At 39.7% G+C, this 17,104-nt stretch overlaps 1 protein-coding gene across 1 annotated transcript in view; it reads left to right on the top strand.

Annotated features, from left to right (window-relative positions):
- The window catches only part of LOC126198553 (dual specificity mitogen-activated protein kinase kinase dSOR1), a 75,308-nt gene that overhangs the window by 15,599 nt on the left and 42,605 nt on the right, over positions 1–17,104 (top strand). Inside the window, exon 2 of the mRNA XM_049934976.1 lies at positions 7,549–7,780. Coding sequence (XP_049790933.1) covers positions 7,549–7,780 — 232 coding nt within the window. The remainder of the gene's footprint in view (positions 1–7,548; positions 7,781–17,104) is intronic.

A 17,104-nucleotide genomic window follows, 5' to 3' on the forward strand; every position in this document is an offset into this window, starting at 1 on the left:
TAATGAATAGGAAAATAGGGACGCGGGTAAGCTACTACAAACAGCATAGTGAACGCATTATTGTGGCCAAGATAGATACGAAGCCCACGCCTACTACAGTAGTACAAGTTTATATGCCAACTAGCTCTGCAGATGACGAAGAAATTGAAGAAATGTATGATGAAATAAAAGAAATTATTCAGATAGTGAAGGGAGACGAAAATTTAATAGTCATGGGTGACTGGAATTCGAGTGTAGGAAAAGGAAGAGAAGGAAACGTAGTAGGTGAATATGGATTGGGGCTAAGAAATGAAAGAGGAAGCCGCCTGGTAGAATTTTGCACAGAGCACAAATTAATCATAGCTAACACTTGGTTTAAGAATCATGAAAGAAGGTTGTATACATGGAAGAACCCTGGAGATACTAAAAGGTATCAGATAGATTATATAATGGTAAGACAGAGATTTAGGAACCAGGTTCTAAATTGTAAGACATTTCCAGGGGCAGATGTGGCCTCTGACCACAGTCTATTGGTTATGACCTGTAGATTAAAACTGAAGAAACTGCAAAAAGGTGGGAATTTAAGGAGATGGGACCTGGATAAACTGACTAAACCAGAGGTTGTAGAGGGTTTCAGGGAGAGCATAAGGGAACAATTGACAGGAATGGGGGAAAGAAATACAGTAGAAGAAGAATGGGTAGTTTTGAGGGATGTAGTAGTGAAGGCAGCAGAGGATCAAGTAGGTAAAAAGACGAGGGCTAGTAGAAATCCTTGGGTAACAGAAGAAATGTTGAATTTAATTGATGAAAGGAGAAAATATAAAAATGCAGTAAATGAAGCAGGCAAAAAGGAATACAAACGTCTCAAAAATGAGATCGACAGAAAGTGCAAAATGGCTAAGCAGGGATGGCTAGAGCACAAATGTAAGGATGTAGAGGCTTATCTCACTAGGGGTAAGATAGATACTGCCTACAGGAAAATTAAAGAGACCTTTGGAGATAAGAGAACCACTTGTATGAACATCAAGAGCTCAGATGGCAACCCAGTTCTAAGCAAAGAAGGGAAAGCAGAAAGGTGGAAGGAGTATATAGAGGGTCTATACAAGGGCGATGTACTTGAGGACAATATTATGGAAATGGAAGAGGATGTAGATGAAGATGAAATGGGAGATACGATACTGCGTGAAGAGTTTGACAGAGCACTGAAAGACCTGAGTCGAAACAAGGCCCCCGGAGTAGACAACATTCCATTGGAACTACTGACGGCCTTGGGAGAGCCAGTCCTGACAAAACTCTACCATTTGGTGAGCAAGATGTATGAAACAGGCGAAATACCCTCAGACTTCAAGAAGAATATAATAATTCCAATCCCAAAGAAAGCAGGTGTTGACAGATGTGAGAATTACCGAACAATCAGTTTAATAAGCCACAGCTGCAAAATACTAACACGAATTCTTTACAGACGAATGGAAAAACTAGTAGAAGCCGACCTCGGGGAAGATCAGTTTGGATTCCGTAGAAATACTGGAACACGTGAGGCAATACTGACCTTACGACTTATCTTAGAAGGAAGATTAAGGAAAGGCAAACCTACGTTTCTAGCATTTGTAGACTTAGAGAAAGCTTTTGACAATGTTGACTGGAATACTCTCTTTCAAATTCTGAAGGTGGCAGGGGTAAAATACAGGGAGCGAAAGGCTATTTACAATTTGTACAGAAACCAGATGGCAGTTATAAGAGTCGAGGGACATGAAAGGGAAGCAGTGGTTGGGAAGGGAGTAAGACAGGGTTGTAGCCTCTCCCCGATGTTATTCAATCTGTATATTGAGCAAGCAGTAAAGGAAACAAAAGAAAAATTCGGAGTAGGTATTAAAATCCATGGAGAAGAAATAAAAACTTTGAGGTTCGCCGATGACATTGTAATTCTGTCAGAGACAGCAAAGGACTTGGAAGAGCAGTTGAACGGAATGGATGGTGTCTTGAAGGGAGGATATAAGATGAACATCAACAAAAGCAAAACGAGGATAATGGAATGTAGTCAAATTAAATCGGGTGATGCTGAGGGTATTAGATTAGGAAATGAGACACTTAAAGTAGTAAAGGAGTTTTGCTATTTGGGGAGCAAAATAACTGATGATGGTCGAAGTAGAGAGGATATAAAATGTAGACTGGCAATGGCAAGGAAAGCGTTTCTGAAGAAGAGAAATTTGTTAACATCGAGTATAGATTTAAATGTCAGGAAGTCATTTCTGAAAGTATTTGTATGGAGTGTAGCCATGTATGGAAGTGAAACATGGACGGTAAATACTTTGGACAAGAAGAGAATAGAAGCTTTCGAAATGTGGTGCTACAGAAGAATGCTGAAGATTAGATGGGTAGATCATATAACTAATGAGGAGGTACTGAATAGGATTGGGGAGAAGAGGAGTTTGTGGTACAACTTGACCAGAAGAAGGGATCGGTTGGTAGGACATGTTCTGAGGCATCAAGGGATCACCAATTTAGTATTGGAGGGAGCGTGGAGGGTAAAAATCGTAGGGGGAGACCAAGAGATGAATACACTAAGCAGATTCAGAAGGATGTAGGTTGCAGTAGGTACTGGGAGATGAAGAAGCTTGCACAGGATAGAGTAGCATGGAGAGCTGCATCAAACCAGTCTCAGGACTGAAGACCACAACAACAACAACATAAACTTGAATTATCTACTCCTTACCCACAGGGCACTTTGTGGTATGTGTGGTGTAGGATTCTTTCTATAGGTTTGTCATTCTCCTTTTTTCTGTTCCGTTCATCTTTGTTTAGTGAGGACAGCTGTTGTTTAGCATATGAATTAACTTTAATGTCACCAGTTTTACTGTCTTAGTGATTCTGTGAGAGAGGGGACGGAAGTAATAAAACACTAGACTTCTTTAATTTGTGAAATGCCATTATAAACTACCAAAAGCTTCTGTTTAGTTGGTAATGTTTATTAGCTACTAAGTTTGGTCATGTGGCCATCATCTGGCAGGCATATTTCATCATACAGGAAACATTAATGCAGGAAATTTCACAATGACAACTATATAATCATAAAGGTGGTTACCGTCACTTTCCAATTTGTATTTACTGTCGAGGATTTCCTGTGTAAGTGTTTCTTGTAATGATGAAAGTACAGGGCTATTACAAATGATTGAAGCGATTTCATAAATTCACTGTAGCTCCATTCATTGACATATGGTCACGACACACTACAGATACGTAGAAAAACTCATAAAGTTTTGTTCGGCTGAAGCCGCACTTCAGGTTTCTGCCGCCAGAGCGCTCGAGAGTGCAGTGAGACAAAATGGCGACAGGAGCTGAGAAAGTGTATGTCGTGCTTGAAATGCACTCACATCAGTCAGTCATAACAGTGCAACGACACTTCAGGACGAAGTTCAACAAAGATCCACCAACTGCTAACTCCATTTGGCGATGGTGTGCGCAGTTTAAAGTTTCTGGATGCCTCTGTAAGGGGAAATCAATGGGTCGGCCTGCAGTGAGCGACGAGTGTGGGAGGAACTTGATTATCGGCTTGATGTCTGCCGAATCACTAAAGGGGCACATATCGAACATTTGTGAATGCCTAAAAAAACTTTTTGAGTTTTTGTATGTGTGTGCAAAGCATTGTGAAAATATCTCAAATAATAAAGTTATTGTAGAGCTGTGAAATTGCTTCAATCATTTGTAATAACCCTGTATATGTTGGATGGCAGTTGCTTCACTGAAATTAGTAGTTAATAAACAGATTCATCTAGACAACAGCTGTTGGGTGTTCATGAGAGTTTTTAAAATACAGTCAAGCTGTGGAGCACCATATTCATAAAATCTTATTGAAATTATGCTGTCAGATATTTAACAGCAAACATCTCAGTGATAGGATACATCTCTCTTGTTTTGTCTGCCACTGGAGTTGAATGAGTACCTCAGTGACACTGCCCTGTTTGCTAAATGAACCTTTGACAAAGTTTGATACTCTTCTTTTGATTTCCTCCATTGACTCTCCTGTTAGGGATTCCAGATTGGCAGGCTACACTTGAGAATCAATTGAACAATAGTTTTAGAGGGGACCGATGGCCCTTGTAGTCTGGACCCTTCAATCCCACAGACCAACCAACCAATAGTTTTAGATGCTGCCTTCATGCAAGAATTAGATTCCCTTTGAATTCTTGCAGTGAATGTATCTGGCGTAAGTCTTACTTGCAAGTTGTTTTGTGTGTTCATTCTACTTCAGATCACTCTGAATGCGCACTTCTAGATATTGTATGATAATGACTTTTCAGGAATATATTGTCAGTTGTGTAATGGGACAATAGTGAGCTATTCTTTCAATTTATGTGTAAAACTTGAACTCGTGTTGAGCCTCTTAACAAAACTTTGCAGGCTTTTTTCCATTTTCGTATAATCTTCTTGCATTGAGACGTCTATGACCCATTGTTATACACTCTGCGTGATCTGCGGCATTTATCTAGTGAAGGCAGCACATCAAGTGGCAAGAACAGTGACACAACTGAGAAATGCAGTAATTGAGAAAACTTGACTTAAAGAATTAATTCTATAAAACTTATATTGAAAAATGTAAACTACTTTTAAATATTAAGTAATTATTGTTGATAGTAAATTCCATTATATTTTTTTCATGCACATTGGACAGTTCACAGGTATTTTTCAGTGACATACACTACAGATGCTGGTTTCTGGCTCATGTCATTTTTCTTTCTGGGGTACGATATGCCATTAAACCCAAGTGTTCAGTAGAATTTTACTTTGGTTAATATAGTGGCACTTAGAATAAAGAATTTATACTACTTTCTTTGTATGATATGTGCAGAATGTGTACTTGGTTACTACACTGCTACACTGAAGTGCCAAAGAAACTGGCATAGGCATGCATATTCAAGTACATATGTAAACAGGCAAAATATGGCACTGCAGTCAGCAATGGCAATATAAGACAAGAAGTGTGTGGCACAGTTTTTAGATCAGTTACTGCTGCTACAATGGCAGGTTATCAAGCTTTTAAGTGAGTTTTAACGTGGTGTTGTGGTCGGCATGAGCGATGGGACACAGTATCTCTCAGGTAGTGATTAGCCTCAGTGCGGATTTTCCCATATGACCATTTTACAAGTGTCCCGTGAATATCAGGAATCTGGTAAAACATCAAATCTCTGACATCGTTGTGGCTGGAAAAAGATCCTGCAAGAATGGGACCAACGAAGACTGAAAAAAATTGTTCAACATAACAGAAGTGCAACACATTTGCAAATTGCTGCATATTTCAGTGTTGGGACATCAAAAAGTGTCAGCATGCAAACTATTCAATGAAACATCATCAATATGGGCTTTCGGAGCTGAAGGCTCACTAGTGTACCCTTGACGACTGCACTACACAAAGCTTTACGCCTCGCCTGGGCCCGTCAACATCGACATCGGACTCTTGATGACTCTTGATGACTGGAAACATGTTGCCTGGTCAGAGGCATCTCGTTTCAAGTTGTATTGAGTGGGTGGACACGTACAGATATGGAGACATCATGAATCCTTGGACCTTACATGTCAACAGGGAACTGTTTAAGCTGGTGGAGGCTCTGTAATGGTGTGAGGTGTGTGCTGTTGGAGTGATATCCCTGATATATCTAGATACGACTCTGTTAGGTGACGTGTTCATAAGCATCTTGTCTGATCTCCTTCATCCATTCATGTCCATTGTGCATCCCGATGGAGTTGCGCAATTCCACTAGGACAGTGCGACAACCCTCACATCCAGAGTTGCTACAGAGTAGCTCCAGGAACACTTTTATGAGTTCAAACATTTCCACTTTAAACACTTCTGCTGGCCACCAAACTCCCCAGGCATGAACATTATTGAGCATATCTGGGATCCATTGCAAAGTGCTGCTCAGAAAAGTTTCCACCCCCTCGTACTCTTGCGTATTTACGGACATCCCTGCAGGATTCATGGTGTCACTTCCCTCCAGCACTACTTCAGACATTAGTTGAGTCCATACCACCTCATATTTTGACAATTCTGTGAATTCTGTGTGTTCGCAGGGGCACTACATATTAGGCAGGCGTACAAGTTTCTTTGTCTCTTCAGTGTACATGCATAGGTGTCCTGAGGAAAGTGATGGTACACTCTGTATAACTGCTAACACTGATTGACATTGTACTTGATGGGTCCAATACCTTGTGTGTATCAAAATCAAAATTCACTCGTGAAAATAATAAAATAATGAGGTAGAATTCTTGTTGAGTACTTACCCAGAGGAGGCAAAATTTCAGTACTGCAGATACACACACACATAAAAGCGAAGCACTAAACAAGGTTTTGAAACTAGAAAAGGAGAAGTGGATAACTTCTGTTAGTTTAAAAAGGAAGATAGGTAGCTGAGACGCCAGGATGAGTAGGATGTGAGTAACCTGCCCTTCCTTTTTAACCTTCCCAAGCCTTGTCCTTCTCTCCGTACCAATGCTGAACTGTTGGCTCCAAAACTAGGATAGTAATGATGAGCCAAAACATTATGACCAACTGCTTTATACAGTATTGGTCCATCTTCGGAATGCAGTACAGCAGGGACTCTGCATAGCTTGGATTCGACAAGTCCTTGGTACATTTTCGGAGATCAAGAACATGTATATGCAAATATCACAGAGTTCCCATAAGTTACAGGCCAGTATTTTGGGGGAATGGACATTGCATGTTGGATTTCCCATCATTGTGCGAGTGCTGGAGAGGTCTATATAATTCAGTGATCACCTATTGAATCCCTGTAGTGCCACATTGAGTGTCCTATTCATATTTGGTTGTACATATGGTCCCTTTCGTTTGTGTTTGTTATCAATCACAGCTGCATTGCCCATTCCATTACTGAATTCTTGAAGTAACCTATAAACTACCTTTATACCATCCTTGCAAATTACTATAGTTACTGTCAAAGCTTATTTATTTGCTGTATGGAACAGAATCGAGACCTCTTGTTTCTCATTAGCAGGCATGTGCTTATCATATGATTAGTTTCTTTCTAGTTTCTCTTAGTTTTGTGGGTTTGTGTCACACAAAAATTTTAAGTGTCAGGAGTTCAATCCTGTTTAGCCATAAGATTATTTGTTTCCTCCCACTTATGAGTATTTCAACTCCAATAAGGTTTTGTGTATATTGTTAGTGGCAAGTACTCACAGTCGAGATTCTGTGTTAAACTGGAAGTTCCTTGTTTTGTTAAGTCTTGGGTGGGTTGCTTGTCAGCTCAGAGGAGCATAAGGATATGTTATTTTCAGTAGTAGCCTACCCAGTAAAGCACTAAAGCTCTGTTACATTCATACTGTGCTTCAGTTTAAAGTCTGTTTATTTTGTAAGGCTCTAAGAGCCAAAATTCCTTTCAAATATGTTTGACATTTCAGCATATTGCTTATGTTTGAACTTAAAGGTATATTTTGTGTAGGTATTACCTGATACTCAGGATCTAAGATCTACCTTATTTGAAATATGTTGTACTGTCACTGAGTCATTGAAATGTTAAAAGATCACATTTTCACTGTTGTGTTATTTGTTTATAGGCGTAGCACATTGACAGGGAAAACAAGCATTGAAGTTTTGCAAGAGAGACTGGAAGAATTGGAAATGGATGACACTCAGAGGAAACGAATGGAATACTTCCTTGTTCAGAAAGAAAAGATTGGTGAATTATCAGATGACGACTTTGAGAAACTGGGAGAACTTGGAGCTGGAAATGGAGGTGTGGTGATGAAGGTCAGACACCGATCTAGTGGTCTCATTATGGCTCGTAAGGTGAGAATAAAGCTGAAAGCAATAAATTTTAATATAGCTTGCATACTGAATGGTTTCCTCAGATATTCGTATGAGTCTCATAATACTATTGACATCACCAGTATTCAGGTATTTCTTCAGTTCCACTGATTCTGAGTGACTGATTAAAGTAAATTTTCTATTTACTTCTCTTTTTTTTCCTTTATCAGTCTCTTTTTAGTATATTTCTGTTGGAATTTTAGTAAATTCGGAGTGTATTTCTATAGGCTTCAGGTAGAATCTACTGAAGGATTTACAGGGCTTTCACCAATTTGTGTCAGGAAATTAGAAAACTATACCCAGTTCAGAATAACAAAGTGATTGACGTCTAGCTGTTTACAGGGCTACTACCATAGCAACAGCCAATCGAAGAACACACTTGTCTGTCTCTCCCGTTCCATTCATGTTGTCACATCTCTCCCGTACTGCAGGTAGCAGCTGTAGTTGGCAGTTGTAGATGACGCTCATGATCAGTAATTCAAACAGTTGTGGTTCATTTCATTGTGTGCTTTATTTCATTCTGCAGTGAGTTTACTTTGCGCTACAGAATATCTAAAGCCTGTAGCAGAAGTGTGCAAAAACGTGTGGTTGCTAAATTGAAAGTTCATCAATCTGCTCATATTTTGTGTGGTCAGACACATGAGTTTGTGTGCGAGTATTTTGAGAAGGAGAGAGAGAATGATGTATTAAAAAACTAATAACCCACCTCGATTGCGAAAAAAGCACCTAGTGTTAAATGTTAACCCAGGTTTCGGCATAGATAACTACACCTTCTTCAGAACAACAATAAAACCCACAAGTGCCTAAGAAGACCTTTGTCAATGATTAAAAGAACACCATAGCTATACATTTATAACACTTAACACTAGGTGCTTTTTTCGCAATCGAGGTGGGTTATTAGTTTTTTAATATATTAACCAACAATTGCTGACATGCTGTGATGTTGAAGGTTCTTAGACAATGATGTGACTGTATTGCCTCTAACAAAGATAGTCGAAAGAACATGTGACGTTCGCGTGCTTTATTTCTTCGTTGATAGTCCTCAATGTCGACGTACTGCATTGTTATACTGGCTGAAAAATGGGAGGTCGAAGTTCAACACTGATTACTGTAAATGATGTAGCCAACAGTTGCACAGTTGCTTTTCACAGATCTATACTTTCACTGTTCACAACCCCGCAATATTGCACAGTTATATGGCCAGTTCACTATTGGTTAACTTTTGACCAGTCTCATTAATAGTTTGCAGGCAAATGTCAGCATACTGCTACAATAATTCACTGTTGAACGTCTATGAGCAATAAAAACCTAACCACACAGTTCTTGCGGAATAATATGATACATGCGACGCTATTGAATACACACTCCAATTATTTTAACACCCGGCCTATTTGCGTTAAACCTATTTCACAGTTAAGTTGATGCATTGTTGTTGATCTAACAGATACAGGTTTCTCATTTGAAAATCGGCCGTGGACTGACTGTCTCAGGACCAAAAATCGGGCCTTTACATATCCTCATAATAATAAGCACTGAAACTAATTAACGTAGAATTAACTGAATATATAGAAAAAATCCTTTGTAACAGTTTCTTCTACTACAAGGGTTAGGCCAAATTATTTGTTTAAATGATGAAATTAACAGATATAGTTATACAAACAATTCTTTTGACAAACCTGGTAATTATTTTGGAATTAATTAAAGGCCGGCTTTGCTAACTTGACTTCAAAAAGAGCCAAATAAATACTTAAAGAATACTAGTGGTTCGTCTTCCAAATGTTGATAATTAAGTACAGAATTTATATTGTTTGTTAGTCAACAATAGAATCTAAGTTGTGAAACAATTACTGGGTTCATCCTATAACAAAACATATTAACTAGGAATTATCAAAATAAATTAGGAAATTGATTACATACACAAAACTAAGCACAAAATTAGATCTGATGCTATATTTATTAAGACTGATGGCCAAACTTTCTCTTTTATGGAAATGCAGATTATACTCATGTATGCTAATGGTAATTAGTCAATAGTGAAAAAATGACTTTAAGGAGGCAGATGGCAAAACAAGAGAAGTAGTAAAGAGATCCCAGCTTGCTTCATCACAAATTGCAGATGCTTTGAGATATATAAAAATACGGTCCTCAAGGTTTGTAAGGAGAAGTACAGTACAAAAGACGAAGAACCTGGTTCATCTAAACAGCAAATACCCAGCAAAAAAGAAAAGACAGAACCTCAAGTATGTTGTTGTTGTTGTTGTTGTTGTTGTTGTTGTGGTCTTCAGTCCTGAGACTGGTTTGATGCAGCTCTCCATGCTACTCTATCCTGTGCAAGCTTCTTCATCTCCCAGTACCTACTGCAACCTACATCCTTCTGAATCTGCTTAGTGTATTGATCTCTTGGTCTCCCTCTACGATTTTTACCCTCCACGCTGCCCTCCAATGCTAAATTTGTGATCCCTTGATGCCTCAGAACATGTCCTATCAACCGATCCCTTCTTCTAGTCAAGTTGTGCCACAAACTTCTCTTCTCCCCAATCCTATTCAATACCTCCTCATTAGTTACGTGATCTACCCACCTTATCTTCAGCATTCTTCTGTAGCACCACATTTCGAAAGCTTCTATTCTCTTCTTGTCCAAACTATTTATCGTCCATTTTTCACATCCATACAAGGCTACACTCCATACAAATACTTTCAGAAACGACTTCCTGACACTTAAATCTATACTCGATGTTAACAAATTTCTCTTCTTCAGAAACAATTTCCTTGCCATTGCCAGTCTACATTTTATATCCTCTCTACTTTCGACCATCATCAGTTATTTTACTCCCTAAATAGCAAAACTCCTTTACTACTTTAAGTGTCTCACTTCCTAATCTAATCCCCTCAGCGTCACCCGATTTAATTAGACTACATTCCATTATCCTCGTTTTGCTTTTGTTGATATTCATCCTATATCCTCCTTTCAAGACACTGTCCATTCCGTTCAACTGCTCTTCCAAGTCCTTTGCTGTCTCTGACAGAATTACAATGTCATCGGCGAACCTCAAAGTTTTTACTTCTTCTCCATGAATTTTAATACCTACTCCGAATTTTTCTTTTGTTTCCTTTACTGCTTGCTCAATATACAGATTGAATAACATCGGGGAGAGGCTACAACCCTGTCTCAGTCCTTTCCCAACCACTGCTTCCCTTTCATGTCCCTCGACTCTTATAACTGCCATCTGGTTTCTGTACAAATTGTAAATAGCCTTTCGCTCCCTGTATTTTACCCCTGCCACCTTCAGAATTTGAAAGAGAGTATTCCAGTTAACGTTGTCAAAAGCTTTCTCTAAGTCTACAAATGCTAGAAACGTAGGTTTGCCTTTTCTTAATCTTTCTTCTAAGATAAGTCGTAAGGTTAGTATTGCCTCACGTGTTCCAACATTTCTACGGAATCCAAACTGATCTTCCCCGAGGTCCGCTTCTACCAGTTTTTCCATTCGCCTGTAAAGAATTCGCGTTAGTATTTTGCAGCTGTGACTTATTAAACTGATAGTTCGGTAATTTTCACATCTGTCAACACCTGCTTTCTTTGGGATTGGAATTATTATATTCTTCTTGAAGTCTGTGGGTATTTCGCCTGTCTCATACATCTTGCTCACCAGATGGTGGAGTTTTGTCATGACTGGCTCTCCCAAGGCCATCAGTAGTTCTAATGGAATGTTGTCTACTCCCGGGGCCTTGTTTCGGCTCAGGTCTTTCAGTGCTCTGTCAAACTCTTCCCGCAGTATCGTATCTCCCATTTCATCTTCATCTACATCCTCTTCCATTTCCATAATATTGTCCTCAAGTACATCGCCCTTGTATAGACCCTCTATATACTCCTTCCACCTTTCTGCTTTCCCTTCTTTGCTTAGAACTGGGTTTCCATCTGAGCTCTTGATATTCATACAAGTGGTTCTCTTCTCTCCAAAGGTCTCTTTAATTTTCCTGTAGGCAGTATCTATCTTACCCCTAGTGAGACAAGCCTCTACATCCTTACATTTGTCCTCTAGCCATCCCTGCTTAGCCATTTTGCACTTTCTGTCAATCTCATTTTTGAGATGTTTGTATTCCCTTTTGCCTGCTTCATTTACTGCATTTTTATATTTTCTCCTTTCATCAATTAAATTCAATATTTCTTCTGTTACCCAAGGATTTCTATTAGCCCTCGTCTTTTTACCTACTTGATCCTCTGCTGCCTTCACTACTTCATCCCTCAGAGCTACCCATTCTTCTTCTACTGTATTTCTTTCCCCCATTCCTGTCAATTGTTCCCTTATGCTCTCCCTGAAACTCTCTACAACCTCTGGTTCTTTCAGTTTATCCAGGTCCCATCTCCTTAAATTCCCACCTTTTTGCAGTTTCTTCAGTTTCAATCTGCAGTTCATAACCAATAGATTGTGGTCAGAATCCACATCTGCCCCTGGAAATGTCTTACAATTTAAAACCTGGTTCCTAAATCTCTGTCTTACCATTATATAATCTATCTGATATCTATTAGTATCTCCAGGATTCTTCCAGGTATACAACCTTCTTTTATGATTCTTGAACCAAGTGTTAGCTATGATTAAGTTATGCTCTGTGCAAAATTCTACAAGGTGGCTTCCTCTTTCATTTCTTCCCCCCAATCCATATTCACCTACTATGTTTCCTTCTCTCCCTTTTCCTACTGACGAATTCCAGTCACCCATGACTATTAAATTTTCGTCTCCCTTCACTACCCGAATAATTTATTTTATCTCGTCATACATTTCATCAATTTCTTCATCATCTGCAGAGCTAGTTGGCATATAAACTTGTACTACTGTAGTAGGCATGGGCTTTGTGTCTATCTTGGCCACAATAATGCGTTCACTATGCTGTTTGTAGTAGCTAACCCGCACTCCTATTTTTTTATTCATTATTAAACCTACTCCTGCATTACCCCTATCTGATTTTGTATTTATAACCCTGTAATCACCTGACCAAAAGTCTTGTTCCTCCTGCCACCGAACTTCACTAATTCCCACTATATCTAACTTTAACCTATCCATTTCCCTTTTTAAATTTTCTAACCTACCTGCCCGATTAAGGGATCTGACATTCCACGCTCCGATCCGTAGAATGCCAGTTTTCTTTCTCCTGATAACGACGTCCTCTTGAGTAGTCCCCGCCCGGAGATCCGAATGGGGGACTATTTTACCTCCGGAATATTTTACCCAAGAGGACGCCATCATCATTTAATCATACAGTAAAGCTGCATGTCCTCGGGAAAAATTACGGCTGTAGTTTCCCCTTGCTTTCAGCCGTTCGCAGTACCAGCACAGCAAGGCCGTTTTGGTTAATGTTACAAGGCCAGATCAGTCAATCATCCAGACTGTTGCCCCTGCAACTACTGAGAAGGCTGCTGCCCCTCTTCAGGAACCACATGTTTGTCTGGCCTCTCAACAGATACCCCTCCGTTGTGGTAGCACCTACGGTACGGCCATCTGTATCGCTGAGGCACGCAAGCCTCCCCACCAACGGCAAGGTCCATGGTTCATGGGGGAAACCTCAAGTAACAGAATTATTATCTTTTCAAAAAGATGCTGTTCATCGTTGCATGTACGGATATTACAAGAGAAAAGAACATCCAACTATAAAAAAGTTGTGTGGTACTCTTCATGAGGCAGAGTTATTCAGTGGCAGCAAGACTTCCTTGTTAACAGTTGTCAGACCTTGTGGTTTTCAGTAAAAAAAAACATTAATGGGTGAACAATTATAATGGAGAAAGGTTACGTCATAGTGTGAAGTTGTCAACTTTTAAGAAATATCATTAAAGCACTGTTTGAAGTCATTGTGTGGCTCTATGAAACCTGGATAAATGCTGGTCATTCTTTCAGAAAAGATGGACGCGTGATAGCATACGTGGAAGTTCTGCTGTTCCTGTGGGAGAATGTGCAAGAATTATTGTCTTGCATGCTAGAACTGTATCTGGTTTCTTACCTAACTGTCTCCGCATTTACATATCGAGGAAAACAAGCAACTGCAGTGACAAGAAGTGGTTCAAGAGGCAACTATTGGAAAATGTAAATCAGCTATCTGCCATTGTAATGGATAATGCCCCATGCCATTCAGTTATTAAAGGTAAAACTCCCACTGATTTGAATGAAAGAAGCCGACATTGTTGACTGATTGAAATGCCATGATGTGAAAATTCAGGATGGTTTATGTAATGTGGAGCTCATGGAAGTAGTGGGGGGGGGGGGGACCTCATTTTCAATAGTACATTGTCGACAAGGTAGCTAAAAAAGTGGGCACAGGTTTCTTAGATTTCCACCATACTACTGCTACTCCAATGCCATAGAAATGATTTGGAAACAGACTAAACATTACGTGCCAACAAATAATGAAAGCTTCGTTGTGGCAGAAATTAAGACTGTTAGAGGAAGCAGTGGCACAAATAATGCCAGAGAAGTGGAGTAATGTTGTATACGACACAGAAACAGTTGTTAAGAAAGCATGGAAAAGTGAAGTGAGTGAGTGTAGAAAGTAATATTGAAAACTTAATTATGTCCTTGGGCAATTCCAGTGACCTTCATGGACCAGAGATCAGATAATGACAGTGTTGAGAAAGAAGCTGATTATGAACTAAGTGGCATTTACCCTTTGCTACAATTTGTCTTTATTTTTGTGTTTCACACTTTTGACTGGATGATGTGTACTGCATTTGCACAATAAATTTCATCTCGTTATTAAGGAATACTCCTCTGCACAAGTATGATACTCTACATACTACAGTGATTGGTATGTGCTCAAGTAGTTCATAGTATTTTAATGTTGTTAATTATTGTATTTACATGAACCATTCAGATCCATTTTAGCAACCCTTTTGTATTGAATATGATGCTGTACACGATTCATTCTGATTGTTGTAAAAGACAGTGCTCTTCATTTTGCTTTGTTCAGATATACAAATAATAGGAACACGGTATCATGTTATACACAGGAGGACATTTGTTAAGCCATGAGGATATAACGATCCTGTAAAGCGAACTCAACACCATGCATTGAAAGGTGATGTGTGTAGTCCAGTAAGGAACTGCACAGCTGTTGCTGCTACAGCCATACTGTGTGTGTGCACAAACCATTGAGCTGACAACGTCACCCCCATCCGTGCTTGTCTGTAGAGCATTACTTGTTACAGCAACTTGCAGATCTGCGTTTAACCCATAAGTGCCCAGAAGTATTAAGTTAGATTTTTCTGCTTAAAAACAGTTGTAGGTTATTGTTTTGTAACAGGTTTACATGAAAAGCCTAATTTTCAGTTTAATTTTCACTCATAATAGTCATGAACATTGATGGCAACTAAAGTTGCCAATGGGCACTCAATGTAACAAATGAAACACATTTCTAGATTTATTACAATTTTTATTTTTTGAACTGTTTTTTATTACACATTCTCACGGTATTTTTTTTTTCTTCAAAGAAAGCTATTTAAACAGTGAAAACAGTTTTGAGTCATTTGAAGAATTTTCGTCTGAATCTTAGATTAGATGTATTTCAAAGTTTATGAAACCCCTCAAAACATTCATGGATGAAGTGGTACCTGGCATTTCACACAGATATACACAGTTCAAGTCTTGCATACCTGGCATCTGCAATACTTAGATTGTCCTTTGATGATGAGATGATCTTTTCCATCCTGCCTTACATCATCTAATGAAAGAAATCGTGATGATGGACAAGGTTTTGCTCTTGGGTTCCATGGGCTTTCAAAATTTGAACAACTTGCCTTCGAAACTAAAGATGTGACAGATTATTTCCCAACCTCTGATACAACAGCCATCCCTGTATGCAACATAGATCATTACTCCATGCAAATAGAGACCACCACATTTTTTAATACTCATTTTTGTCCTGTATAGAGCTGTGAATTGATTATTGAGATCAACCCTTTCCATATGCAGATTATGTTGTTTCACAGCATCAGTAGTCTTTATTGTTAATCTCTTTCTTTCTGTTCTGCTAAATCTTTCCTCATTTCATAAATTTCTACATAATCACAGTTGGAAAAAACTGTCACTACTTCATTGTCATTCCATCCCATTGCTGTCATCTGGCCGTTAGATACTGAAACACGGTCTCCTCTTTCTTGTTTTCCAGATTCTTTATTTGATGGCGAGTTCAGTTGTTTTCAAACTCTGTTGTCTTGCATTGTCCCTAGGCCACCCAGGTTTCTTCTAAACAGTTCTTCCAGCAACAGAACTGATGTAAACAAATTGTCAAAGTAGATTTTTGTTCCACCTGGAATATTTCTGTGCTGAATCAAACCAGTCACTACATCTCCACATTGACCAAGATCAATTTTAGGTAGTTTTGTATGTGTGCCACAATAAGGTTCTGCACATATAATGTAGCAATCAGGATTTGCCAAAACCCATAGCTTGAAACCAAATCTAATTGTCTTGCCTTTGATAAACTGTTTAGCCCATGCCTCCCCTACTCCACCTGCTCCCTAGATGGTGGGGGCATTTCCCTCCCTTTTGCTCCTGCACAACCTACTTTACGAGAAACCCCCCCCCCCCCCCCCCCCGCCCCAACAATCGGGGACTTCAGTCCCCACTTCTGAGCCAAAGAAGCATATGTTTTCTTAGGATCCTCTTGCCAGGAAGGGATCCCTTGGGTCACTCCCTTCCCAGGTTTCTACCAGTAGCAAAGCTGACACCAACCATTGGCTGAAGCAACCACAGGTAGCTGGTCGTAGGGTTTCATGGTCCTCCTCAGTCCCTGAGACTGAATCAGTGAAGCCCTCCCAGCCAGACAAACCTAAGGAGCAGTGAGAGAAACCTAAAAAGAAAAGGCCCCAAGAACCAAGGCACTATGGTGGCACCCACACCACCACTACCTACAAGCTCTGTGTCTGAGGATGAGGTGGAGATTCTGGCGTCCGCTGAGGACCTAGATGTCGCTGGGCCCTCGATCACACAGGTACTCATCTGGTGGCAGCAGGTGACCCTGAGGTGTAGACTGCCTCATTGAGTGTTTCATGCCTTCCCAATCTCACGATCACGTAATCCTCCAGTTGAATTGCAGCGGTTTTTTCCACCACCTGACGGAGATACGGCAACAGTTAAGCTTTACACCTGCTTTCTGCATTGCTCTCCAGGAAACCTGGTTCCCGGTAATGCGGACCCCTGCACTCCGCAGCTATAAGGGATATTACAGGAACCATAGCAACTATAATAGTGTCGGGTGGAGTGTATGTCTGTGTCCTGAACTCAGTATGTAGTTAACCTGTGCTCCTTCAAACCCCTCTTG

The sequence above is a fragment of the Schistocerca nitens genome, chromosome 8, assembly GCF_023898315.1.
Source record: "Schistocerca nitens isolate TAMUIC-IGC-003100 chromosome 8, iqSchNite1.1, whole genome shotgun sequence".
Taxonomy (NCBI): Eukaryota; Metazoa; Arthropoda; class Insecta; order Orthoptera; family Acrididae; genus Schistocerca; species Schistocerca nitens.